Consider the following 19,629-nt stretch of genomic DNA (forward strand, 5'->3'; position numbering starts at 1 on the left):
AATATATTATTCATAAATACATATAAATAAATTTTAAAATGCACTTTCTTTGGATTATTGTGTTCAGCCCCAGAAATAAAGATAAAATCTCAAAGAAATAAAAAGGATTTGTAATTAAAGTAAATCCCTATCATAAAACATCGTAGTCGCGAGGTGTCATGAAAGAGGCCAGAGCCACTTTACAATACCTTTTATATATTATTATAAATTAAAAAGCCATGTATTATACCGGGATTCGAACCTAGAACCGCTAGCGTGGCAAATACGAGTCGCCCTAACCACTCGGCCACCGCTATTCTCTCTATTGTATGTAGTTAATATGTGCATATAAATTACCTTTTGATGTAGTAAGAGTCAAGAATAACAGCAAAACTTTCTACGTACAACAGAAAACATAAGTGTTAATAGCGTAAAATAAAGGTAAGTTAATATATGATTATAAAGAGGAGGAGGAGGAAGGCGGAAAGATTAATAATGAAAAGGAATTGTATGTTGTCGATAATTTTAGTAGAAGATTAAGCCGATTAGAATGATAAATAAGACAAAGGAGATAATAATACGGATGATGGGGGGCGTCAGTGATTGCATCGGTTAAGGCGTTAACACGGCAAATCATCACTGTAAGATTCGAACTCAACATACAATTTTTTTTAAACAGCACTCCGGGTGTTGTTATGGCCTCCGCTTTTGCAAGGAAAAGACAAAAATTATCATGTTGAAGAGGAAGAAGGCAGTGAGTGATTAGAGAATACAAGTGAGACAACTACAATAATAGTGATAGTAATGTGTGTTGACAATAATTTTGGTTGCTGACAAATGATAATAATGATGATAAATAAGACAAAGCCCGCTTGTAGAAAAAGGTCCGCTAAGTGTGTCTCTCTTGATCGAGAAGTGTCAGGCCTTGGCCACTTACAAGGAGCCGAGTAGGTATGGCATATAAAGACAGTCCTTAAGCACCAGAACATGTTGTTGGGTATCCAATTCCGATTTTTATAGTTAACAGAGATGTTTTCCTGTCTTTCAAATGTAAATATTGTACTTAATTATTGTGTAGCTGTATAGTTTGTTTGTACATAGTTGTTTACGTGAATGAGTAAGTAAAAGGGCCATGGCAGAATATCGAGTGCCACCATCGGTTCTCAGAGTGCATTGGGGTGATATGAATATATGACTCCATTGTCTGCTGCCCACCATAAAAAAAAAGAAAAAAGGCATAGGTACACTCTAAGGATGATGTTGATAAGGAAGAAGACGACGATCTAGAGAAGTAGGGTAAAGGCAATTAACTATGATAATAGTGATAGGAATGGGAATGTTGGCAACAATTTTGGTAGAAAGGTTAGGATGATAATAATAAGGATGATGATGAGGAGGAGGAACAGGAGGAAGGCAACGGTGATCTAAAGAAGTAAAAAGAAGGTAACTGCGGTAATAATGAGGAATGAAATGTTGACAATAATTTTGGTAATAAAAATAACTATAACGATAAGGAATACCAAGATGGTAATAATATGGGTATATTGCAATGTAGAGAAGAAAAAATACGATGACAAATAATGAGGTAATGTCGGTTCTAAAGCAAATATATTTGTTGTTGGGTTGTTGTTAATGTTGATGAGGTTGATGATGTTGTTGATGTTGATAAAGAAGAAACATAGGATCGAGAAGATATTAACACTAATATTGATATGATGAAGAGAATGGTCCAGCAAGAAAAAGAATTGGAAAGATAATGTTATCAACAATTTCGGCAATGAAATGATGATGAAAATAATGAGGATTATGTTGATGAAGAAAGACGGTGGTCTAGAGGAATAGGAGGAAATCAATTATGATAATAATGATAGAAATAGGGATTTTGACAATAATATTAGTAGATTGACTATGATTATGATAAAGATAAAATAAGAAAAAAACGATCATAATAATAAGGATGATGATGAGGAGGAGGAAGGAGACAGTGTTGTAGAGATTTAGAACAAGGCAACTACGTTAATTATGATAAGAATGCTGTCATAAACGAAGACAATAATATTTATAGCAGATTAAGGATGATTGTGATGATAACAAAGACGAAGATGATAGTAAGGATGGTAATATTGACGATGCGGAGCAGCAGAAAGAAGATGATGGTAATGATGATCGTATTAGGGATGTACCGTTATGTTGTTGGTAATAAAATAAAAATGTTTCATTGTTTTGATGATGATGACGATTAACAATGACGATATTAACAATAAAATGAGGATGATGATGATAAAGAGTGATAGTAATGATGATGTTGGTAATTAATCTTCATCTTAAGACGAAAAGATTTAAGGAAAGTTTATATCTTTTTTTAATTAGGAACATTATAACAATATAGAATGCAATAATGTGCAATGTGCACACACTAAGAATTAGTTTTTTTAGCTTCGTCTGTGATATCCATTTGGCCAAAATTGTTGATAAATTGAAAATTGCTCATCAACTAGCACAGGCCAGTTTTCGTTTATGGTCGAAAAGACATGTTTATGACCGTGAAGATTCACACTTCGATTGCCCCTTTGTTTTCGTTGATCCTTGATCCAATTTCTTTACGAAAATTTCCCTCATCACTCATCTCAGCGATGTTGTTGAGAAATTGGAAAATCGGCCAAGTTTTTGGTGGCGAAACTGACCGAGCCGTGCGACGATCGATCTTTCTTATCTTGCTCAGGCCGACCCGAAATAGAGAAGAAACGAAATACGGTCTAACGAACAGGTCTTTGGTAAGAATGGTCCAGAATATACTACAAAGAAGATTAACAAGAAATAAAAAGTGACATAAAAGTAAACACGAGGACGTAAAGTGTAAGACGAACTTAGTGAGAGAAACGGAAAGAGATTAGAGACAACTTCTCAAAGATCGAGTATAAACGAAAGGCAAGAGTTGTAAAAGGAGAATATCAAAGGAAAAAAAGAAGGGGAAGAGAGAAGTAGAAAAGCAGCCAAGGGAAAAATAAACATGAAGAATGAAGACTAAAAAGATAATAGAGGAGAGAGAGAGAGAGAGAGAGAGAGAGAGAGAGAGAGAGAGAGAGAGAGCAAAATAATAAAAAAGTTGGGTATGTTGACAGGTTAAAATAGAAAGGTAAAAGATAAAGGTAAAAAAGATATACCTATACTAGATTGAAAAATAGATAAGTAAATAAATAGATCGAGAGATAGAGAGAGAGAGCGAAATAAAGATGAAAGGTAAAAGGTGAAGGTAAAAAAGATGTACCTATAATAGATTGACAAACTGACAAACAGATAATTAAATACGTCGAGGGAGAGAGAGAGAGAGGGAGGGGGAGAGAGAGAGAGCGAGAGAGAGAGAGAGAGAGAGAGAGAAATAATTAAAAAAGATGTGTATATCGAGAAGATAAAATAGAAAGGTAAAAGTTGAAGATAAAAAAGATATAGATAAATAAATAGATCGAGAGAGATAGAGAGAGAGAAAGCGCGCGAAATTAAGATGGAAAGATAAAATAGAAAGGTAAAAGATGAAGGTAAAAAAGATATATCTAAAATGGATTAAGAAATAGATAAATAAATAGATCGAGAGAGATAGCGAAATAATAAAAAATGGTGTGTATGTTGAAAAGATAAAATAGAAAGGTAAAAGATGAAGGTAAAAAAAGATATACCTATAATAGATAGACAAACAGATGAATAAATATATAGATCGAAAGAGAGAGGCTGAGGGAGAGAGAGAGAGAGNGATTGATTGAAAGTGCGTGTGTGTATGTGTGTGCGTGTGTGTATGTGTGTGCGTGTGCGCTCGCTCGTGTGTGTGTGAGAGAGAGATTGAGGGAGAGAGAGAGATTGAAAGTGTGTGCGTTCATTTTGGTTCGCCTATCCTCGCTGGTTTTGTTGCGAGTTTCTGCATTTGGCCATGTTAAGTAATTAGCCTGTGTTATTTTGTCAATCGTGGCCATACTAAAATGGACAAAAAATCAACTAAAGATGGCGAAATTCCGATGATTTATCAAAACAGCGAAGATAGACGGACCATTTTTAGCCTTGGTGGATTTGATTCAGTTGGTTCGATTACGGTGCTTCAAGACAGATATAAAAATTTGAAAGGTCTGAATTTTAATGAAAACTTATCTGATGGTGGTGTTTCTATGACAGCCTCCAGGTTTTTCTTTCCTCTACAAAGCGGTATGTAATTATGACTAATGAAATTTGATGAAATAATAACAATCTTATACTTCATTTTCTGTTTTTCTTTTTCTACAATGTTAAGTATTACACTTTTGATTATTAATAATGCTTAAGCGGCTTGGGCCTTAATGGCTTAACGACTTATTGTCAACTACCTTTAAGCAAATTAAAATATGATAACGGTACAATTTTAAACTTCAAAAGTTGATTCAAATTTTGCAATTGCGTCGTTTTGGCCTCAAGTGAACTTTTGCCGTTGACGTTACCGCCCCCGAGTGGCCCAGGTCGATAAAAGTAGAGCAACTACACCACGACGATAGGGAACACCCAGTCCTCGGGGCGAAATCTTTGAAACGCAGAAACCCAGAAGAGCCGTTATTATATTCAATTATGAAGAAAACACGGATAAAATATGCCTATAAATAGATAAAAACAAAATTATCTTGTAAGAATAACATATCGTTTTGAACATTCTCAGTGGATAAGGAACAGCCTGACATAAAAAATGTATTGGGTTGTCCGGAAAATAATGCAGATTTATGGTTATAAAATAAAAACAATTAAATAAATCCCTAACCATCCCTAAATACACTATATATATAACCCTAAATACACTTCTCCCAACGTGATTCTCTACTTCTCTTCTTCACTTCTCTATAACCTCTTAATAGAATTTACAGCCTTTATTATTAATAATTCTGTAAACGCCTTTTCTAACGACTTTTCACCAATAAATTTTTTATGCTGTAAAACGTTGTCCAGGTGTCAGAAAAATCTGGTAGTGGGTAGGGGAGAGGTCTGGAGAAAATGGAGGGATGGGGTAGAACCTCACGATCAAGATCCAACTGTTTTCGTGCTGTCACAAATGAGACATCGGGCCGAGCGTTTTAGAGTAACAGAATCGGTCTTTTCCGATTGACCAAAGATGGCTTCGATACTGCCGATTTCTGGTGAATTGCTTCAATTGATTGCTTCGCCAGGATTCAAGAAGCTGTAGTAAATCAGCCCAAATGAAGCCCACCAAAGTGTTTTTTTTATTAGTTGGGGATTTGGACAATGCTGCTTCTCCTTTGTCGAGCCACTGTCCCAGAATGCCTGCTATCTTAGAGAATTCACTTTTCATCACAAATGACAATTCTATTCAGAATAGGTTCGTTTCTGTTCGGCAAAGAAGTGCGTACAAACTTCAAAACGATGATTTTTAAGGTAAGTTGACAGGATACAAGATAAAGGTACAAAAGATATACCTATAATAGATTGGCAAATAGATTAATAAATAACTAGATCGAGAGACTCGATAGGGATCGTGCGTGCGTGCGTGCGTGCGTGCGTGCGTGCGTGCGTGCGTNTTTTTTAATCTACTAAGCAATCATCATTTCCTTCCCGTCTCGGTCTCTGGACGGCCCGGAGTCTACAAAACATTAATTCTCGGAAGGGGCCAATTGTTCTGTTTATAATGATTATCTTATATTATCAATTAACGTGATGTTTGCAAAAAGTGTTAGTTTAATTATATCAATTTCAGTTTAATTAGTTGAAGTATTTACAATTAATTTAGAAGGTTAAATAAATCGATATGTTGCGGTCGCGGAGGTAAATTTCGCTGTGAGAAGGATGTTGCATCACTGAACATCCTGTGTGCACGTATCCAAACATACCAGTCCGTACTTGTTTATATTTTGGTTAATGCGCAGAAACCAGTGAACACCGCGAGATACCCCAACGTTTGCCCTGGCACTCGGCGTCCACTCTGTTCATCCAAAGTCGCGTTCGATCGTTTCAGGCGGTTCGAATCTCGTCGGAAAACAGTGTCCGAAGGTGAGAAACGGAGGAGTTAGGCCGGGGCGTTGGAAAGGAGACGAAAAACTCCATTTGGAAAAAAAAACAAGACTGATTGACTCGAGTGTCGGCACAACAAGGGGTGGGCTTCCTTCTATTCAGTTTCCCGTTTTGTTTTCCCCGTTTGTTTTTACACCCGGCTTAGCGATGGAAGAGGAGATCATGGAAAATCTCGAGAACCTGGAAGAGGGCCAGGTGGCCCTGGGGCAGGGTTCGAGGGCCGAGCTCTCGAAAAGCGCCGAAGAACTTTCGACCTCCGTGCCGGACGTAAGGTTGAAGAGGAAGGCGAAGCGGCTCACCAGGCACCTGTCCAAGGACGGCACCCTCACCAACGGGGCCCACATGGCGCCGGCTCAGGTACAACGCAATTGGAAGAACACCAGGAGGCCGAGGAACGGACGCAGGAGGGGCCTTCCTAAAAAAGGTTCATTACATTCCTTTTCCAAATAACAATAATAATAATAATAATAATAAAACTCAACAGCCAATCATTTTTGTGACTTTGCCAAAATTTCTATTTTTTTCCCCATTTAATTTACAAATTTACCGCCATTTTATGCAGATGTTTGATTTTTTAAGTTTCATCGCCAGGACATTAATAGTAATTTATGACTATTCCGAACAATAAAAGAGGTCAAATTTTATAACCAGCTATTATTAAATTAAATTTGTACTTATCCGATCAGGAAAAAATCGAAGTTTGCCCAAAGTCGAATACAGCACTACCTACTAAATTTCAATTTCCATTTCAGTCAACTCTTATCTCACTTTTGGTGATTTTTATTAATGATAATCTGTGTTCAATGATTAATTATATAATAATATCAATTATGGGTTTGGCTGAATGTAAATTTCTCAGTGGACCAACAATGTTATCTATCTACTCACGAAGAACGAAAACTAGTGGGAAATTTCATTATTATATAGATGAAGAAAAAAAATCCAAGAGTTTGCCCAGTCCCGACTGGAAAAAGTCCAGTGCAGCACAACCAAAAAAATTTTTGTGTACTCTACTCTTAACTGACATGTGTTTATTTTATTAAATTCAATTAAAATGTACACTTCATTGCACAAAAGCTTCATTTTCCAACATTTCCTTTTAACTTATACGTTAAATGATAATTATAGGGGGAAATTTTCATGATTTTACTTACTTCATCTGCCTAGGAAAAAAAAGGAGACTGTCAAGTTTTCCCAGCCCTACTGGACAAATTACTTTACACACCCAAAATGAACTTGTCTTTAATTTCTTTTTTCATTCTTAACTCTCCTCTCACTTTTATCTATCTGTTTCCCTAATTTTTTATATAATATCAATTATTGTGGTAGAATTATCAAATCCGCCATTTTGTCCAAATTTTTTATTTGCTTACTATAGTATCATCATTAATTGTATTGTACAAATGTTCACATCTATTTGCCCAAAATTGACTGCAAAAATTCAAATACAGCACTACCGACTAAATTTCAATTTCTATTTCAATCATTACTCTTATCTCACTTTCAGTAATTTTTATAACACTAATCTTAGTCTATTAACTACATAATAAAATCAGTTATGAGTTTGGCAGAATATAAATTTCTCAGTGGACGAACAATGTAATTTTGTCTTGATTTTCACTTCATCTACTCATGAATAGTGAAAACTATAGGAAAATTTCATTATTACTAGATGAAGAAAAAAAAAAAAATCCACGAGTTTGCCCAGTCCCAACTGGAAAAAGTCCAGTTCAGCACAACCAAAAAAAATTGTCTGTGTTCTACTCTTAACTCATATTTCTTATTATATTCAGTATTAATCATTAAGGTAGAATTATCAAAATGTACACACTTCATTGCACAAAAGGTTAATTTTTCCTACATTTCCTCTTAACTTATATGTTAAATGAGAATTAAAGGGGATAATTGTCATGATTGTCTCGATCTGACCAAAAGAAAAGAGCGACAATCCTTCTCTATTTAATACACCCTAAGCAAACTTGCTTTTAATTTCCTTTTTTGTTTTTAACTCTCTTCTGACTTGTGTCTATCTATGTTACCCTGATTCAATTCACTAGTTTCATGGTCCGCTTGACCAATTAATATATTATAATTAATTAAGGTTTTAAGTTGAGATAAAAAAGTCAATGGCACGAGCGGGATTCGAACCCACAATCTTCGGCTTGATACGCCGCTGCTCTACCACTTGAACTATCGTGGCCTCGATCCATTTGGACATCATCTTCCCATCTCAACCAGTCCGAGTGGATCGAGGTCATGATAGCTCAAGTGGTAGAGCAGTGGCGTATCAAGCCGAAGATCGTGGGTTCGAATCCCGCTCGTGCCATTGACTTTTTTATCTCAACTGAAAACCTTAATTAACTGTTACCCTGATTGTTTATATAATATCAGTGATTGTGGTAGAATTATCAAAACTGCCACTTTTTTACAGATTTTTGAATTTTTAGTCTAATTTCAGGATATCATTAATCATAATTTACAACTGTTCTCAGCTACAAAAAAAAAATCAGTTTATAATCAGCTACTGCTAAACTAAATTTGTGGTTCATCTGACAAAAACATCATACTTTGTTTAATGTGGACTGGAAGAACTCACATTTTATATATCATAAATTTTTCAATTGTGGTGACCAAATTTTTCATTTCAGTATAATGGTGCCTAGATTTTCTCTCCACCTACTCACAAAAAATGACAAGTATATAGGAAAATTTCATTATTAGATAACCAAAAAAAGTATCCGAGTTGCCCAGTTTCAACTGGAAAAAGTCAAGACAGCACAACCACAAATTTTGTGTTTAGTTTCTTATTTACCTTTAAATCACTTTTTTCTTAATGTAATATCAATTATCAAGGTAGAATGGTTAAAATGTTCACACCTCATTGAACCAAAAGCATAATTTTTTGACATTTTTTCTCAGCATACTTATTAGTAAATTAAAAGTGCAAGGGAAAAATTTCACAAATTTTCATTACTTCCTGTTGCTTACTTGAGCTTTTTTGACAAAAAAATATCGACAAGTTTTCCAACAAAGTTGTCTTTAATTTCTTTTTTAATTCTTAACTCTCTTCTCACTTTTGCCTATCTATGTTTCCATAATTGTTTACATAATGTAAATGATTATGGTTGAATTATCAAAACAGCCGTTTTACGCAGATTATTGAATTTTCCGCTCTTGTTGTCAGAACTTTAATTGTAATGTACAAGTACTTGCGGTTATAAAAAATGTCAAATTTTGTAACTGGCCATTCCTAAATTAAATTTGTGTTTCATCCAACCAAAAGAAAAACGTTCACAAGAGTTTGTCCGGTGATGACTGGAAAAAATCAAGTTCAACAGTACTGATGAAATATCTTATTTCCATCCTAACTCCTTTCTCACTTGTGTTTATTTTTAATAATAATCTACATTTATTACATATATAATATCAGCAAATAGAGTCGATTTGGCAAATGTAAATTTCTCAATGGACCAACAACGTATCCTCTCCATCTGCTCAGAGTAAATAAAAACTATAGAGGAAAAGTTGATTGTTAGACAAAAAAAATATCTAGCAAGATCCCAAGAGGAAAAGGTCTAGTAAAGCACAACTTACAAAAAAAAAAAAAAAAAAAAATGTAATATTAATTAATAAGGTGGAATTGTCAAGTCTATACTCCTTACTGCATAAATGCTTAATTTTTTCGATTTTCTCTCGCCTTATTATATTAAGTGAAAATTAGGGGAAAATGTTCATGATGTTTCTTAATCTGACAAGAAGAAAAGACATCGACAAGTTTGTTTTTTCTTTGCTGGTTCCAATTCATTCATGGGCCTTGGTGTGACTGTATTGAAGAAATTCATTTTTTTTTCTTTTTAAAATGAATGCATTTCTGGCTAATTCTAATACCCTCTTCAGGTAACAGCGATACATTAACTTTCAGGACATTTGGAATGACATCATCAGCTGAAGAGGGGCTAATGGAATTAGCCTGAAATGCATTCATTTTAATAAAGAGAAGAAAATATACTGAAGTTTTTCAATAAAGCAACACCATTGTCCATGGTCAAAATATTACTCATTGTGGCAAAAGCACAATTTTTCCTTGATTTTCTCTCCTTGTTTTTTTTGGTTTGCGCAAAAGAAAAGATATTCACATGTATATTTTTATCCTAATCAACTATATCAAAAAATTTTAACGCACTTTTTTGGGATAAAAAACGTTCTTTCATATTTATTAGAATTAAAAGAGCCATCCTCAAGTTTTATAGTCTCAACTAAATGTTGTTATAATTATTGATTATAACAATCAATCAAACAAATTGACCATTTCAGTTGTAATTACAACAGTTGTAGATCAATTACATTTTTGTACACAGTAAGCACATTAATGATTTAAGTCATAATTTTATGATTAATGAAGCAATTAATATTGGGAATAATCATTGTGTGCATTTCTGATCGGTCAACTAAATATTTTTGTTTTTCTCTTCATCCATTGTAAATGAATCATATAAAAAAAGTCAAATTTCATTTCTCGATGTTGATTTCTAAAACTGATTGACTGTTTGTTCAACCAATGGAAAAAAGTAAACAAGTTTTATAGCCCAAATGGGAAAAGTCATGTTCCTATAATTCCAACACAACTAAACAAATTTTGTTTCATTCCCATGTCACTCTTTAACAACAACAATAAATTATGCTATGTGTACTCAATAAACAGGCAAACAAAACTTCATCTTCAAAAAAAAAAAAAAAAATTTAAATAGTTCCATCGTGGATTTCTCAACGAATTTGAAATAAAAATTTCTTCATTTTTTTATATACCAAACCATGCAACCCAACTGGCTACATTGGTTTTCAGCTCAAGATATACCAAAATAATTTTTATAATTGGTGGTCGCATGCAAAACAAAATTGGGAGTATGGTGTCATCAGTTGTCAGTGGTGAGTAGGTGGATGGTGGTAAACAAGCCAATCAGAAAGGAAAAAATTATAACGATTCATGAATTCACCTCAATTTCATACAGATTTTTTGCATTTTTAGTTTGCCTTTCAGAACATCCAACCAGTTCCAAATTTTAAAACTTGTCATGAAGAAAATGTACATTTTTGACGAATCCCATTTCATTCTTGATAATATTTATAAGAAGAAAATTGCTATATTTGGTTTTGTTCCCCCTCACTCTTATCATGTAGTTGTCTCAAGGGATCTAAAAGTGAATTTTTTATTTTCCATCTATTGTAGTAAATTAATTGAAAGATTAAATACTTTTTTAAAAGATTTTTTGTGAGATGTTGAGGCCTATGTTGTGATGAACTGTAATCATCTTCAATCATGTTTTGACATTTTGCCGTAGTGGCTGATTGACTTGGGCGATATTTGGTCAATTGTGGGCCACCATAACTCAACTCAGATGTAAATCGCCAAAACCGATGATGTTAGGCAGACCAGGATGACCACCAAATCACCTCATTGCTTGATCATCTCAGAACATCCTGGTCTCTGTGCCTATTCCTGCTGGTTCTGATGGATTTAAGACTGAAAATGTTTCCAATTTGGCTCGTGGCTCTAATCTTTTATCTTGTCTTAGTGGCAGATGGCCTGTAAACATGTACATTAGTCACACAAAAAAAAAACTTTTTTTAATTTTCTGAAGTGAAAATTTGCACTTCTTTAAAAAGCTCTCAAATTTGGCAGTACTTCAAGAATTTTCTTCTTAATTACTGTCTAAAATAGACACACCATCCTGTAATGTTTTTCTTTTTCAAAAGCTGTTGTAGGCACATGGGAGAGCCAATCTAGAAAAATCAATTTTGCCTTGAACCGAAGTTGAAAATTTAATAGCGTTGATAAAACATTCAATTCGCCATGCGCATATATAATGCAGTATAAAATGTTGATCTATATGAAAAACAGATGTTTTTTGTGCAGTTTTAGTTTTTTATCTCTCATTTTGTAGTGCCAAAAAAAATTTAAAATAGAATCGGTGATAAATCTTTTTGTAACAGATTATTGAATCTCCCCCATGAATCTTATCTGCTTTTCCAACTGCCATTGACGATGAAATTCATATAAATTGTGTATATCTTGTTTATAGTGTTTGTAAAATAAAAAAAAAGATTGATGAGCTGATTAAAAAAACAATTCTTGAACAACCATAAATTCGAACAATTACTTACATTGTCAGTTTATTTTGAAATTTTTGAAATTTATTAAAAAGGCGGAACAAACTGGTTTATCTTTTTTAAACAATTTTTAAATTAACCCCAGTGGGCTTGCCATAAATACTTAATTCTCTTATCCTTTTATTTAACTTTTTTTTAACTCAAGTATTTCATCATGGAATCTTACAAGAGTTAATTATTTTTATATTCTTCTTGTAAACACTTGCTTATGTTATTTTATGTTTTTTAATGATCTTTTATTATTTTATATTATTTAGTTGTGTTTTGTAGTAGACGTCCACTTCAATAATCCTTGAGATTTTTTATTTGTTTAATTTTGTATTAAGAAATCCAATATAGACTGGAAGAATTGGAAATACCATGTCTTTCTTTTAAGTTGATGGACTCATGCCATCCTCAGTTGGACAATTTTTAATTTTTTTTTTTTTATACTCGAATAGAAGTAGTGCTTAGCAAAAGGCGAGAAATATTTCACACTTAAAAAACGGGTATAATTTTTCAACTTTTTAACACAAGTTTTTTGTTTTGTTTTTGTAAATTTTAGAAGACACCTGATTTAAATTTTGTTTTCTTACTAAAATCCACAACCAACACAGACACTTTTAATTTTCTCTTTCTCTCTCTCCCTTCCTTCTCCCTCTTTCTTTTTCCTTCGTTGGATAAAAGCAACAGACTTCCAAACAGCTTTCATATCTGGACGGACTGAAATATGCTCCAAATTGAAATTCCCTTTTCATATTTTTAAATGATACAGTTTTGAAAGTCCCAAGAGGGTGGGTAGTAATATGCATTGACATTTTAGTAAAAGAACCCGTCAATATGAGGTCAACAATTTCGGAGAGACTGCCGCGTGCTAATTTTTTTCAGTTCTATTTTCCATCATGTAAGTAGCTTCTAAGTAGTTCATTTATTTATATTTTAAACAAAAACTTTTTTTCAAATATAACACTAGGTTTGAACAATTTACTTATTCTGTAGAGAAAAAAATATGTTGGAAGCTTACACCAAGTAACAATAAGATTCCATTTACATTTATTCATCCTTTTATGGCAGTAGTAAACTTGATAAACTCACTGGAGAGATAACTTTTTTAAGATTAACGCTTATGCATTCTTTTTCAAACGTCTAAAAAAATGTATTTTTATGTGTGTTTTTTAGTTTGGTTGTTTCTAAACAATTTATTCTGCCTGTTGTCTCTGGTATGGTCAGATGTGTTTTTGCATTTCTCCATCCAAAGTATGGTCCCTTTGATGGGGCACAACTTACATGTATTACGTACAGACTTGTGAAAAAAAAAAAAAAAAAAAAAAAAAAAACTACAGACCTTAAAGTGTGGTAATTGTACGTAATATTGTTGAATCCATGAGCAAATAATCAATAATCTGATAAAATCAGACATTGTGTTTTTTATTGCTGAGATTTTTGAAAATCTTAAATGTTTTAATTCAAGCAAAAATATCCTTAAAAAGTAATAAATTTATCCATAACTTATAAAAAATACAAATACGCCTATTTTTGTTTTTCTCTATTTATAAACTGTGGTGATGGTATATAATTAGATTTTATCTTAAATTGTAAAATAAATTATAACACAATATAACAGAATCTTTCAACTAGTCCATATCGAAAAATTACAAACAAGCTGTGATAATGCATAACAGGTTTAATAATATAATCTGTCTTAACCCCCTTTGTTAGATAATTTCATTATCTCGTTTTTATTTTGTACTCTTTAGTCAGTTATTTACATCTTCGGAGATAGCTTTTTATTTTGTTTTCTATTTTGAACCATCTTCTTGGCCTATTTCCAAGGGGATCGGCCCAGCCGTTCTGCGGTTTTCTTAATTACTGTTAAAAATTTATAATGGCTGTTGCTATGTTTTAGTTTGTTTATGTAAATCTCATACAATTTTATTTATTTTTATTTATATATGAAAATTATTAGGATAATGGAATTTTTCTAAAAAATGTTATTGTATTTGGTTTGGTAGGGGGTGCTGGTGGTAAAGGTGTCTGGGGGAAGTTGGGATCTGAGCTCGAAGAAGAGGATCTGGATCGCAACGACCCCAATTACGACAGTGACTCTCTAGATAATGGAGACATTGAACTTACGCCCATTATACCTGAGGCTTCAGACGAAGAACTCAGAGTAACATCAACTTATAAATCATTAGATGCCGGTCGTAGACTCCCATTGTATTAAATTTGACTTTTTTTTTTACAGAACGTCGCTGACCTCATCATCCGTGAATATTACGAGCATGGCGATACCAACGAGGTGATAATCGCTTTGGAAGATTTGAACTTCTCTAATAAAAAGCACATGGTAATTATTTTGAAATTTATCTATAGAGATTTGCCGTGATGTTAGTATGGTCAACTGCATTGTTAAACCACAACCCACTTATCAAATGTATGTCAGAAAAGTCAAAAATGTCTTAAATTTTGTTCTTTTTTCAGATTCCGCAATTGGCGATTGAAATCGCTTTTGATCACAAGCCATCCCACAGGGAGATGACTTCGGTTTTAGTATCTGACCTTTACGGGAGGATTGTCAAACAGAGAGATATTGCTACAGGTATTTTATGCCTTAAAAAAAAACACATACATTTATTTAAATATACACACATATGCATTTATCCCTTCCTTTTAGTATTGTCATATTATTATATCATGCATATTTGGATAATTGATAACATTGAAAAACAGATGGACATACGAAAAACCATTGCTTTAATTTAATAAATTCAAGGACAAAAATAAAATCAGAGTTGTGTAAAACAATTTTTTTTTCAGCCTTTGACATCTTGTTGGCTAACTTGCCAGATTTGATTTTGGACACACCAGATGCACCAGTTGTACTGGGCAATTTCCTGGCTCGGGCGATTGCTGACGACTGCATCCCACCGAAGGTCATTCAGGTGTTCAAAGAAAAAGCTGATACTGATTTGGCAAGGTATTCCAGAGTTTCCTGTGCAAAGATCTATTATTACTTAATAATAATAATTATTATTATTAAAGGACACAGTAACATAAAACATAAAAGGAGAAAAAAAATTAAGGATAAAATATTAAAACAGTAACTAAAAATTAAGTCATTAGCCAATCTACATATTTTCGCATCAGCTAAAAGCAATGCTTCCACAATTGCTAAAAATTAACTCAAAAGAGCTTAGAAGGTGTATAAGGCAAAATAAATGAAAGAAAATATAAAAATAATGAAGAGAGAAAAACAAAAATAAAATAAAATGCAATAAATTCAAATAAAGATAAAATAAAAATTAAAGAATACAATAATTGCAAATTGTATAATGATTATTTGGAGATAGTGAGTTGCAATCTGGTGTGACATAGGGTTTAGAAAAACATTTTCTTTGTTCCAATGTTTCAATTTTTATTAAGATCATCTTCAGGGCCTGGGATTTATAAACATTATTTAAATTATACAAATACATGTAGGATAGGATGTAAAAAAAATGAATTTATACAATGCTAGAAATTTTAGACTTACTCAAAGTGTTGGTCTATGTTCACTCCGGACCGCAACTCGTGATCTCCAAATAATCATTAATTAACGGTCACTAAACACCACACACTACAATTATAAATTCAAGATTTTTACAGTAATAAATTTTTTGAAATCATAATGAGAATTAAATTTGTTAAAATTAATTTTATGATCGTAAAGAAACCTAAAAACAACATTTAATGGAAAAATAAAAATAAAAATTAGTGTTTACTGTAGATATAAAAATATTAGTTATCACTTTTTGACTTGTTTGATACTCATTGTTTGATTCAGCAAAAAGATTATTTTTAATGATATACAAACAAGAACATTTTAAAAACAATTGTTTAAATTTTAGAACCTGAAAAATATCATATAGTTTATTGGTGTTGAATCTAAAAGGTTTTGAAAGGATAATTCCCAAAAGAGAATTTTGAATTATAATTAATGGATTTAAATAACAATTATTGGTTCCACTCCATGAAACAATACCATAGCAAATTATAGACTGAACTGAGGCATAATAAAAATTGATTTTAACCATTTTAAATTTACGATCTTTCTTAGTACCTGGAATTTGTAAAGGGATTTTCTCAGTCACATAACCAAAGAATCAATGTGAAACTTAAAATTTAAATTAGTCCAATATAATTCCCAAAGATTTAATATTACTTCTAATTGGTTTGGCGAACCGTTACAGTTAAACAAATTAATACACATATAGAAACAAAATTTAAAGCTCTTTAAAACTAAGCTTTTACTTAATGCCAAATATAAAGCTTTTACTTAATGCCAAATATAAAATACTGGATTTACCATTGTTTAAAATTAAACGGTTAGAAGACAACCATGTTTTAACAAGTGTAAGATCATTGTTAATAGATATAAACAAATGATCAATTATCCTTCAGAAAAAATCAATAAATCATCAACATAACTGAAAACTTCACCGGATATTTTCAATTTTAAAATATCGATAATATAAAAAGGAAAAACAGGGGACCTAAAACTGTACCTTGAGGGACACCAAAGAGGATAGGCAATGGATTGCTATAGACTTCCAACTTTTGTTGTCTGAGTTTTACCCACTAAATAGGACTCAATAAGTTTAAGTGGAACCACAACAATTCTTATTTTAGTTTTTTTTAATAACAATTGATGATTGACAAAGACAAAAGCCTTTTTTAAATCTAGAAAGATCCCAAAAACATAACCTCTATCCAATTCTTTTGAAATATTGTTAACATCAAATGGTGCCTGTTCAGTTGAATAATCAAATGTTTAAAACACAAATAAATTTGAAAATTAGAGGCCTGACTGTGAAATACAAGCTTGTTCATAAAACGTTCGAAATAACTTGAGATTAATGAAAGTAAAGCCTTTGATTAATTGCAGGCAGACGCTTCAGAGGGCCGACACTCTTTTATCAATGAAACATGGGCTTGTTCGCCTGGACAACGTCTGGGGCGTCGGCGGTGGTTTGAGGCCTGTCAAATACCTCATTAGGCAGATGAATCTGCTTTTGCAAGAATATCTGTCATCTGGTGATCTCAAAGAAGCGACCCGGTGCCTTCTTGATTTGGAAGTACCCCACTTCCATCACGAACTTGTTTATGAGGTTTGTTTCAATTTATAAAACGGATAAAAATGGACGAATATATTTTACCACTTGTACAGGTTATTGTGATGACTTTAGAAGCTCTTAATGTTCATGTTGAGGAAGCTATGTGTAAACTACTCAAGTCTATGTGTGATGCTATTATTATAACTCCTGATATGATGGAAAGAGTGAGTAAATTTTTTAATCTATAAAGTTCAGTCCTTGAATGTTATATTTTCTTTAGGGGTTCTGTCGTGTTTATGATGACATTCCTGATATACTGTTGGATGTTCCACTTGCTGCAACTGTATTGGAAAGATTCATCGGATTATGCCACAAGGCTGGCATAATATCCGATCAATTAGTCAAGAGGATGCCATTCAGGTGAGTCAAATAATTTTAAATAATAATTACTTGTTGTAATAACCATCCTTTTGTTTGCGAATGTCCAGAGGGCGCAAGAGATTTGTGTCTGAGGGAGACGGCGGGCGCATCAAGGAGTTGATTGTCAACTGAATCCCTTGATGACCCCCTAAGGAGGAAGAAGGCGAGGACAAAAAACAAAAAAAAAGATGAAAAGTACTGAGAAAAAAAAATAAGGCCGAAACAAAAAAAGAGAGAGAAAATGAAAATTGAGAAAAACCTCAAGTTGTTCTTCAACTTGTACTTACTGCTTTGTTCTATAGATGTGTATATAGTCTGTATCAGTATTTTGTGTTCCTTACAATTTTTGTGCCACAAATCAAAGGCCTATTTGCCATAAAAAATTTTGCTTATTCCTTTTTTTCTTTTGTTTTCTTTTGAGTAAGAATTAAGTAATTTTTAAGATGTGTTTAATTTGCTTTCTTAGTATTTTTTTGAGGTTTTCTTTATTTAGAGGTTTAAATTCATTTTGTATTCTATTGGACATAAACCCTAACTTCTTTTTCTTTCTCGGGGGAAAAAAAATATTTTCTGTTAAGTACTAAACTTAGTAAGTAAGTTCTGTAATCACTACTATAAGTTTAAAAGACCTTTATCAATATAATCATTTTTTTCTGTCAATTTGTATCCTCGTTGACTTATCACATTTTTTGGATACACTTTGAACATACTTTATACCAATTTATATTTTATAATTACAATTACATTATTGTTAAGGAATTTACTGCATTTAAAATCTAGAATCGTCTCTCCCTCTCCACCATTTATTACGCCAAGGCAAATGTAGTAGCATTTCTAATAATTGGTATGTAACTTACCAAGAGGGAAATTGCCTTGAAAATTTAAGAAATATCACGATCAAGTTGTAATTGTAAGTAACCTATACAATTTAAGAATGTAATAAAGATTTAAGAATATTAATTTGTGTTTTCTTTTCAATGCTTTTATTCAACGTTAATTATTTGATAATTATTTAGAATTATTTAAATTCCTTTGATAAATAATACAGTAAGCTAACTCCAATAAAAAAAAAAAAAAAAATTTTTAATATCAGCTAAATTATTCTACATGTTCTCCCTCAAAAAATGGTTCAAAAATATGACTCCCCAAATGAATCACAGATTTGTCCATGAGTTAAGGCTATAACACAAATAGCGGTTTTGACCAAAGTGTTTACCGAGAGGAATACCAAGTTGATGGTTGTTTCTTGAGGGTGGGACGGGGGTGTGGCGCATATCGTCTGGTGGTTTTGAAACAGAGTTGGTGGGTCGAGACAACTCCACCCCAGTTGGTTTTGAAAGCATATTTCCTGGAATGGTTGTGTGGTATGCCATCAGCTGTACCACATGTATCTGGCGTCCAATTATGCATAAACATCTGTTTTCTATTTTGTATTTATCTTGCATTTTTTAATATATTTTCTACAAAAACCACTATTGTATGACATGTAATATAGATAAGATTATTAACATTTACATCATATTAGATGTTATTTATAAAATTAAAATTAATTATATTGTATATTGTTTATTTTCCGCAAGGTACAATTTTTAGTAAATTGTTTTAAGCACTGTTATATTGTTTTCATAGAGGAGGTTTATTTGAGTATACAGCCAGTTTGATACATTCAACAGTGTATCAAATTAGCTTTTTTTGTATTCAGCACAGGGCAATGGAACGAGATAATCTACATCCTGAACCTACTTGCCTTAAACGTACGCAAGTGACGTCACTCCAATTCTTTGCAAATATTCCATGTTGGGCCTGTGCCGCCCGTGAGTCTCCCTCAGCCTTGCCATTATATTAAGAGTCAGTCCAATGACAGTCTTTACTTTTTGAAATTTACTACCTTTTTTCTCTTGATTCCACAATTCCAAATACAAATTATTAAAGTGCACTTTTTTTCTACAATCACGTG

At 32.7% G+C, this 19,629-nt stretch overlaps 1 protein-coding gene across 2 annotated transcripts; it reads left to right on the plus strand.

Annotated features, from left to right (window-relative positions):
• Positions 1-5,821: 5,821 nt before the first annotated feature.
• On the plus strand, positions 5,822-18,073 carry LOC106669835 (programmed cell death protein 4). Of its 2 annotated transcripts, none has more exons than XM_014399613.2 (9): positions 5,822-6,436; positions 14,172-14,329; positions 14,405-14,506; positions 14,641-14,758; positions 14,977-15,136; positions 17,084-17,306; positions 17,366-17,476; positions 17,533-17,672; positions 17,741-18,073. In XM_014399613.2, exons 1-9 carry the CDS (start codon positions 6,160-6,162, stop codon positions 17,802-17,804), a joined length of 1,353 nt encoding a protein of 450 aa, XP_014255099.1. In that variant the 5' UTR covers positions 5,822-6,159; the 3' UTR covers positions 17,805-18,073. The 2 variants fall into 2 exon arrangements, with proteins under 2 accessions (XP_014255099.1, XP_014255101.1); XM_014399615.2 differs by lacking the exon at positions 5,822-6,436 and adding an exon at positions 12,713-13,063.
• The last annotated feature ends 1,556 nt before the right edge of the window (positions 18,074-19,629 follow it).

Source organism: Cimex lectularius, unplaced genomic scaffold (assembly GCF_000648675.2).
Source record: "Cimex lectularius strain Harlan isolate CLEC.00 unplaced genomic scaffold, Clec_2.1 scaffold156, whole genome shotgun sequence".
Classification (NCBI taxonomy): domain Eukaryota; kingdom Metazoa; phylum Arthropoda; class Insecta; order Hemiptera; family Cimicidae; genus Cimex; species Cimex lectularius.